Genomic DNA, 9,112 nt, shown 5'->3' with positions numbered 1-9,112 from the left:
TTATAAAATAAGAGCAGAAACTTCTTTTGAAAAGAAATTTACTAATTTTCACATACATAATTTTTTAATCGTAATCGATATATATAAATTAATTTTTATTTTATAATTATAAAGAATGTAATTAATTGATTAAGAGTTAAGAAAATGTCGATTAAAGTCGTTAATCTCAATATTACATTATAAATAAAATATTTAAATAAAATATATTATTTTTATCCTTTAAACGTTGTTAATAAATCACTGTACGCGTTATCAATTCCAAAATTTCGTTTATTGATACTGTATTTTTAATTTTATAGAGGTTACGTATCTATGATTCCTTATTACATGCATAAAACAATTTACCATTGGAATAACTAAATTTCACAAATATTCCATAACAAAATATGTTATAATAATATAAAACGTTTATTAAATATATATCGCGATATATGAGCGAATAACTTGTTAACTTTAATGTATACGTTATCAACAAAATTTCTAACATTGGTGTGGTCTACCGGTAGATAAAAGACTCGGCCAAAATCTGCAATACGAAAGGTATCTGCCCTAATGCCGCGAAATTTGAAATGTAAATATCGTCGTTTGTATGACCCTAGAAAATAAGATATTATATGCATTACCAACATTGAAATAAAACTGAATTTTTCAATAATATAGATAGTACATTTAATTTTTATTAAGTCAGATTAATTTAATTTATAGCAATACATTACAATTAACAAGATACATTAAGTTTTCTTATATATATATATATGTATACGTATAATTCCAAATCAATATTAAAATACTACGATCGATTCCCTTATCGTTTTCCCTTATTATTTTGTAATATATTATAGTCTTAATTAATTTTTCAATACAGAATTAAAGAATAAAGTATCAGGAATAAAAGTTCTGTGACATAGAAATCTATTATAAGAGGTATTAATTAAACTTTTCCTTTTTTTTTCTTTCTTTCTTTTTTTCTTTCTCTCCTTTCTCTCTCTCTCTCTCTCTCTCTCTCTCTCTCTCTCTCTCTCTCTCTCTCTCTCTCTCTCTCTCTCTCTCTCTCTCTCTACATATATGTATATATCGATGTAATCTTTAAACGTAAAACATCGGAACATCTTCATTTAATACAACCCTTACTTTTTCTTGTTCTTTTGATAACTCGTGTAATTTAATTGGAACACTAAAAATATCAAATTAAGCATTTAAACATTTTTATAAATAAGTTAATATTATACATTATGTCATTACTTACTTTTGTATAAATGCTCTAGCTCGAAATGCTGCTAAATGGGCATAATATGTTGGTGCTGGATAACTAATTGATCTTGTGCATCGTGCAAACATATGACACAAATAATATGTAAGTTCTTCGATTTGATCCTCTGTCATATTTAATTCATTAAATACGCATTTATACTTGGTAGGTCGCGCAGTACCCTAGAACAAAATAATATATAGGTAATACTTATGGAACCGGAACCATACTGAGAAATTCATGTTATTCAACGATGTACCTGAATGCTTGCATGTGATACAAGGTAAAAATCAATATGACTAGGATGTGTTATGTGTGTGTCTACTATGGTACCAGCTTGTACATTAAAATTTCTATCATCTGAATTTCTAGTATCTGTAGGGAAAAATCGTATATGATGTCTTTTTTGCACTACAAGAAAAGTGATTAGGGGATTATAGTCCGTAGATACTGAGTCAAATCCTTTTCGAAGGGCTAATAATTCAAAGTGTAACACCTGAGTTAACTGTCCTTCACTTACGCCATCTCTATAACAAAAATGATAATGTTTATTAACACATTGTTGAACGGTAGTTTTTCTCAGAGTTTCTTATGTCTCTGGCTCTATGCCATAGAGCATCGTTTATTATTGAAGAGCATAAAGCGAAACAAACGCGCTGCGATCGCGAGTTTACTCATGACTGGTCAACAATGTGTTAATATAATATTGTGAAAAATTCGCTAAAGTTCAATACTAGAAAAAATTTATATTAATTTGATATTATATTTTAATGAGTTTATTTACCGATAAACAATAATTTTCCTTGGGTAGATTCCCATGGTTTTATGATAATACTTCAACAATTTGCTAACAATCTCCGCAAAATCATTAATAATTTCTTGTCTTGGTTGTTGAAGTCTAATTTCGATTTTATATCTAAATGCAGTTCTGTCACAACTTGCAGCAACCTATATTATAACAAAATTTGTTATATGTAATAGAATATTCGTAATAAAACGCTAAAGAAATTTATAAAAATAATATTTACTGCAGCTATAGAAGGTATATCTTTAGAATCTGGTGAAGGATGCGTTACATCAGCGCCAATCAAAATACAATCTGGTGTTAAAATACTAGGTCTGCAAAGAAAAAATTAGTAGTAGACACAATTTTGAATTTAATATACTGTAATATGTATATATTAGGTTGATAAGAAATGTCGATTTTCTTTTTTTTCTTTTAAGAAATAAATGCGGATTCTGAAATATTAATAATAATAATAATAATTCATTCTGTACTCTTTGAAGTACAGATGTCAGAGTTTTCATGCAGGTATTTTTTTGTTTTTATCTTTTATTTGTGCTTACTTCAAACAGTTGATTTCATAAAATTGAACAAAAAACAAATTTCTATCAGTTTTTCGTATGAATTTAAAATTGATTGCAAAACTAAAAAAATAACTTATAATATTAAGCATGTTTGTGGAAAAAATAGTGAATGAAACACACAGTACAATAGTGGTTTCAAAAATTTCGAGACAGAAATAAGGTCTCCAAAATAAAGAAGGTCGTGGACACAATTTTCTGCCCTTGATAACGTCTAATTGAAGGATTTGGTTGAAGCTAATCCAAGCATAACTACTCGAGAACTCGCACTAGATATGGGTACGTCATCTAATTGTTATTGACCATCTGAGGTAATCAAAAAAGAAAACAATAAATTGACAAATGAGTGCCGCATAAATTAAGTGAAACAACACTCTACCAAATTTGTACGAATTCCAAAAATTGTACGAATTGGACTATGAATCCATCATAACATCCTCCCCTGATCTATCGCCACTAGATTACCATTTCTTGTAAGGGAAAATCTTTAAAATGACTTCAAAGCTTTTGTGAATTCTAGAAATCCGAAATGTGTAGATTGCACAGTGGCTTTTATTTCAATTAATATAATTTATTCCGAGTCGAGATATGTTATATATAAATTGAATTTTTATATATAAATATAATTGAAAACCGACATTAATTAATTTTTTACCAACCTAATATCATATACTTTTTTATATTTTTTTATATCATATACTAATATAATATAAAATTTATTATACATAGTATTATAAATATATATAATAGAAAATGACATACCTAACTTGACCAGAAATTTCATGATTTACACCATTAAGTTTAGAATTTATTTTCAAAAGGATATTTCCTATCGTTGCTGGATTCAATTTTCTTTGAACAGTTATAGATTTAATACACTGTGTAAGTACACCTAATCGTAATTCAGTGACCTGCTTCACTGTACCTTCAATAGCAATGATGAATAATTACAAAAACTTTTTTAATAAATTGAACAAGAGAATAATTTAATAGATTAATTAAATTACTTACTATATGAGTCATTAAAGTCTGGAATAATAACTATAATAAGTTTTACCCCTTTATCTTTCAATTTTCCAAAACAATGCAACAAGTTAGTCACGTTATTATAGCAAGACTGAAACGGTTTTAAAGCATCGCCCATAACCATACCAACCGTTTTTGCTGAAATAAAAAATACAATATTTCGTTTCTTATAATATTTAATAACTATATTACAATACTATTATTAAAATAGTTAAATAAATATCAATTATTAATTTATATTTACCACCCTCTTGCAGCATATTGCATAAGTTGTATAGTTCTCTGTCTCTTATTATTTTATCAACTAAATTTACAATAGTCCATTGATTATCAAATAAAGTACTTGGATTTAGAAATTTTTTCGGCCTCCAAACACCCTTCGTTACAGACACAATATTATTATTATTATAATTCAATTTAGGAGCATCTAATACTCTAGCCGGTACCCTTTCAAATTCTGGTTTTATAGAGAAATTGAATTCATTTCTCATAGTTGGATGATCATTTATTCTCAATGCTCGAAACTGTAATAATAATTGTTATAATATACATATAAATATATATATATATATATATATATATGTAAAACATATAATATAAAATATGTTATATACACACATGTTATGCATATATGTATATGCACATACATATATGCATAACATGTATGCTAATAAAATACTTACACCTTCCATTATCTTTTCTTTACGTTTGTCAGTAGATGTTGCTGCGAATCTTATCATTTTAGAAGTTTGTATTTCATCCATTTTTTTTCGAACTGTTTGTCCAGGTACTATTGTACAAAGCTGAAAATTTGTAAATAAATAATATTTTCACTTTGCATTAAATATATTATTTCTATTTCATAATAAATGTTAAACGCACTTCTGGAGGTACATATATTTTCTTATTTTCTGGCCCTATCCATAAACAAGGCAAATAAGGATAACGTATTACATAGTTTTTTTCATTTCTAAAATACTTCTCAATAGTACACGATGTTCCATCAGCACGTGAAAATACATTTTTCCTTGGACAATCAACGAAACCACGCACTATTTGTGTTCGCTTGGATGATGGTATATTTGGTATCACATAATGAACTTTTAATCCAAATAAATGTTTTTTTATTTTATCTACATACTGATATACATCGTCTGGAGTAATATCTCTGTTCTCTCCACGTAAACACATTTCTCTCAGTAATTCAATAACATTTTGAGATTTGGGAAAACCCTTATGTGCAACTAAATAAACAGATAAAACATATTTCTATGTAAAAACATTTAAAATCTTTTTTAACATTAAACTAATATATACATTACCATCTATATTAAATAAAGGTTTCCATCCTAATACAGCAGATTGGAATGAACCTACCCACAATTCCATACCATTTGTCAAATTTTCTGGCTTATTTATTGGTGGCCAAAATATTGATCTACCAACCTATCAAAATATACCAAAATTTTAAGAAAAATGATCTATTTTTAACAGGTAACAATAATAATAATAATAAAAATAAAAACGATATTACATTTATACATATCATTTAAATATTTTGGTTTATGCCTCATATTTCAGAAAATCAAAATCATTTTATGTTAGAGTTCATACAAAAAAAACCTAGATTTTAAAGTTTAAAGCTATCTTAAACAGAAACACGAAACAATTGATCATCAAAAATTAATAATTGATTTCATATAAATAAAATAAAAAGTATATATAATTTAAATATTGTTAGGAGCGCTCACACAATTCCGTGTAAAAACATAAAACGAACTATAATATTTATCAAAAACAACTAATGTACAATTAGCAGATATACAAGCTCTCTTAAGAAAATAGTAATTTATCCCGAACGTTCGTGAGTTATGTCTTCTCAGCCAGAATTCTCTTCGAAAACAGACAAATTCTCATTGTTACATGTCAAATTCTCTCGGTATCTAGAAATGACTTATTCGCATCGAGTTCACTCCGAACTCCTCTAGGCTGGGTCGTAACAATATATATCAAATAATTTTTAAAAGTTATAAAATATATCATAAAATACAGAAGATAATGAAAAGTACTTATTTTACCTACCGGAATACAATATGATAGAGGTCCATGGCGCAAGATGACTTCAAGAGCTTGCATTCCAGACTGAACTGCTAATGTCTCATTAAAACCAGGTCTTATATCCTTTAGAAATGAAAAATCTATAGAAGTAGTTTTTTTCATTTCAACTTGAAATTCTCTTTCTTGATTATTATCAAGAATCGTAACTATATCATTTATCTAATTCAAGGAAAATTTCGTTATTTTTTTTATCATTATTATAATTTTATAATTTCTTGTTTAAATTTTATATACTTACATATGTAGGAAATGGCAAGTCATTTGCGCTATAAGCAATCTTATTTCCATCATACGCTGGGTTACGAGTTGGAAATTTTTTCTTTCTAAATGCTTCAAAAACAGTTCTTCTTAAAAACTTGGGCTTATCAGGAGTAATAGTTACATCATATTGAGTAACATTTGTTTTTAAATTTTTTAATTCCAATCCCATCACATTGACTTCGACCATTATACGTCGACCAAGTGTTCCACATACGTTAGGATTTCTCCTTACAGGTATACTAAGAGCCAACTGACCAGCTACAGACTTTGTTAACTTTTCTTGTATTGCAGTATATGGTACTGGTGCTTGTGATTGTGATTGTTGTGGCAACGGTTGTGATTGTTGTGGCAACGGTTGCGATTTTTGTGGCAACGGTTGTGATTTTTGTGGTAATGGTTGTGATTTTTGCGGCAACGGTTGTGATTGTTGTGGCAACGGTTGCGATTTTTGTGGCAACGGTTGTGATTTTTGTGGTAATGGTTGTGATTTTTGCGGCAACGGTTGTGATTGTTGTGGCAACGGTTGCGATTTTTGTGGCAATGGTTGTGATTTTTGTGCCCATGATTGTGATTGTTGTGGCAACGGTTGCGATTTTTGTGGCAACGGTTGTGATTGTTGTGGGGATGCTTGTGATTTTTGCGGCAACGGTTGTGATTGTTGTGGCAACGGTTGTAATTTTTGTGCCCATGATTGTGATTTTTGTGGCAACGGTTGTGATTTTTGTGGTAACGGTTGTGATTTTTGTGGCAACGGTTGTGATTGTTGTGGGGATGGTTGTGATTGTTGTGGCAACAGTTGCGATTTTTGTGGCAACGGTTGCGATTTTTGTGGCAACGGTTGCGATTTTTGTGGCAACGGTTGTGATTTTTGTGGCAACGGTTGTGATTGTTGTGGGGATGGTTGTGATTTTTGCGGCAACGGTTGTGATTGTGGCAACGGTTGTAATTTTTGTGCCCGTGATCGTGATTTTTGTGGCAACGGTTTTGATTTTTGTGGTAACGGTTGTGATTGTTGTGGCAACGGTTGTGATTTTTGCGATGATATTTCTAATTGTTTTAATGGTAGTTGTGATCTTTGTGGCGATGGTAATCTTTTTGATGACGATTCTGATGATTGTTGTGATTTATGCGATGATTGTGATTGTTGTGGTGCTGATGAAGTTGATGGTGATGGAGTTGATGATGACTTTGATAACATCGAAGCAAACGATATTGGTTGTGTTTGTTGTGGTGCTGATGAAGTTGATGTTGCTTGTGATACTTGTGATGAAGATGGCACCATATGTTGACCTTCAACCTGAAAAATAATATTTACATATTCTTATGTGTAGCAGAAATAATATGAATATAATACCATTTACACGATTAAATATAACTTAATATTCTTTAAAAAAAAATCAACATTTAATCAGAACACTTACATGTTGACGAGATCGTTGTAATTGCTGACTCGACTGCTGTGGCTGTCTTGATTCTTGATTTTTCTCATGTCCACTATGTTGTGTTGACGACTGCTGATACGATTGTTCTTGTTGTGTTGTTCCCTGCTCCTGTTGGGAATGGCTAGAGGGATCTGCAGATGGAAGATTTGAGCTTCGCTTCTTTCCTAAAAAATAATTCGTATTGTATACTTGTTGCGAAATACTCATACGGAATTAAAAATCTTATACGAAATGTAATGAAATATGAAATCTATAAAGAATTACATACCTTTTTTTTTGCCCATTATTAATTACAAATATTAAGACTATAAATTATTATATTATAAATGCGTTACAATTTAAATTATATTATATATTCTATAAGTTAACATTTATCTGAACTCTTTTCACACCCAATATGGCGAACTGATATTAGTAGACTGCGCAATATTTTTATATACAATGGGCTTTTATAGAGTTATAATTCGGGGAATTACAGAATTATATTTCCGATTGGCGATTTAATATATTTCTTACACTTTTAAATTAGTCTTAACAATCAAAACCGATTTAATCTACCATCCATCTTACACAACTGGAAACTATACGTATCAAAATGGAGAATACTTTTAAAGTGAAAGTTCAAATGATTAAGGCTGTTCATCACTTTTCGCTCGAAGCGTATGTGACTTCAGCGACAGATCTGGACAAAATATAAACTACAAGTGTAAGCATATTGCTGTCTCACCATACGTTTATCGTATCGGTGTATAAGCTTGGATTTGTATAAGTTTTGAAAGCTGTGAATTCGCACTTTTCAGTCTCTTATATGTATATCTTTATTTAATAGTATAGTGCACTTACAGTAATCTGTGCTAGACATGATGTCAGTATGCATTGGTTTCACACAGATGCATAAAGAATAATAAATATAATTGACACATGTAATAATTAGTATACAAATTTGCGAAAAAATAAGATTTTGTTGAATGTTTTATCAAAAACAATTATTGAATACTTATTAATATATATATATGCATATATATACTTATATATATACTTACTATATTACTATATTGTATATTATTATTATTATAGTAATGTAACAATAATAATAATATATAACGCCTATATGAAAATCACAAGTGAGGAGCTTTTCTTTTCCCACAGATTTCGAAGGGCGCTACTATTCAAAACTTTTTCCTTGTGAAAAATGTCAAAATAACATTTACGCCAACAATGAGAACAGGCATAATTCTTGACCAATTTTGATGAACAAGATCTAATTTTAAAAAAGAAAGTTTTAATCTAGAATCCCGCTTTTTCGAATTTTTGAAAACTAATTTTTGGAAAACTATTCTCGATAAAATATCATTTTTTAACACAGTTTTTTCTTTTTCTTTTTTTCTTTTTTTTTCAAAGAAAAAATTCAAAAAAATGGAATTGGAATGAAATCTTGTTCATCAAAATCGGTCAAAAATAATGCCTATTCTCATCATTGACGTAAAGTATTATAAAATCAGAAATAATGAACAGCCTTAATAATAAAACATTAATGCATTTTTAATTAAAAAATTACTTTTTTCTATCTGATCGCAGTGCCAAATCTCTAAATTGTACTCGTTGCTGATTGGTCTTTGGTCCACATTTTGACGTTCGTTAATTCATTAAT

General features: G+C 29.1%; 1 protein-coding gene across 2 annotated transcripts; it reads right to left on the bottom strand.

Moving 5' to 3' along the window:
- Window positions 1-978: 978 nt before the first annotated feature.
- Window positions 979-8,127, bottom strand: LOC124423556 (protein argonaute-2). Of its 2 annotated transcripts, XM_046961385.1 has the most exons (15): window positions 7,730-8,126; window positions 7,441-7,625; window positions 5,997-7,316; window positions 5,723-5,917; window positions 4,963-5,086; window positions 4,523-4,884; window positions 4,324-4,443; window positions 3,885-4,164; window positions 3,626-3,778; window positions 3,377-3,539; window positions 2,278-2,368; window positions 2,034-2,197; window positions 1,509-1,776; window positions 1,247-1,431; window positions 979-1,174 (listed from the first exon to the last, which is right to left on the bottom strand). In XM_046961385.1, the coding sequence occupies exons 1-15, from the start codon at window positions 7,743-7,745 to the stop codon at window positions 1,087-1,089; spliced, it is 3,714 nt and encodes a 1,237-aa protein (XP_046817341.1). In that variant the 5' UTR covers window positions 7,746-8,126; the 3' UTR covers window positions 979-1,086. The 2 variants fall into 2 exon arrangements, with proteins under 2 accessions (XP_046817341.1, XP_046817342.1); XM_046961386.1 differs by lacking the exons at window positions 979-1,174; window positions 1,247-1,431; window positions 1,509-1,776 and adding an exon at window positions 1,788-1,929 and having other exon boundaries at window positions 7,730-8,127.
- Between the last annotated feature and the right edge of the window lie 985 nt (window positions 8,128-9,112).

Source organism: Vespa crabro, chromosome 4 (genome assembly GCF_910589235.1).
Source record: "Vespa crabro chromosome 4, iyVesCrab1.2, whole genome shotgun sequence".
Lineage (NCBI taxonomy): Eukaryota > Metazoa > Arthropoda > Insecta > Hymenoptera > Vespidae > Vespa > Vespa crabro.
Note: the sequence above shows the minus strand (reverse complement) of the source record. Positions and strands in the feature narration are given on the sequence as shown.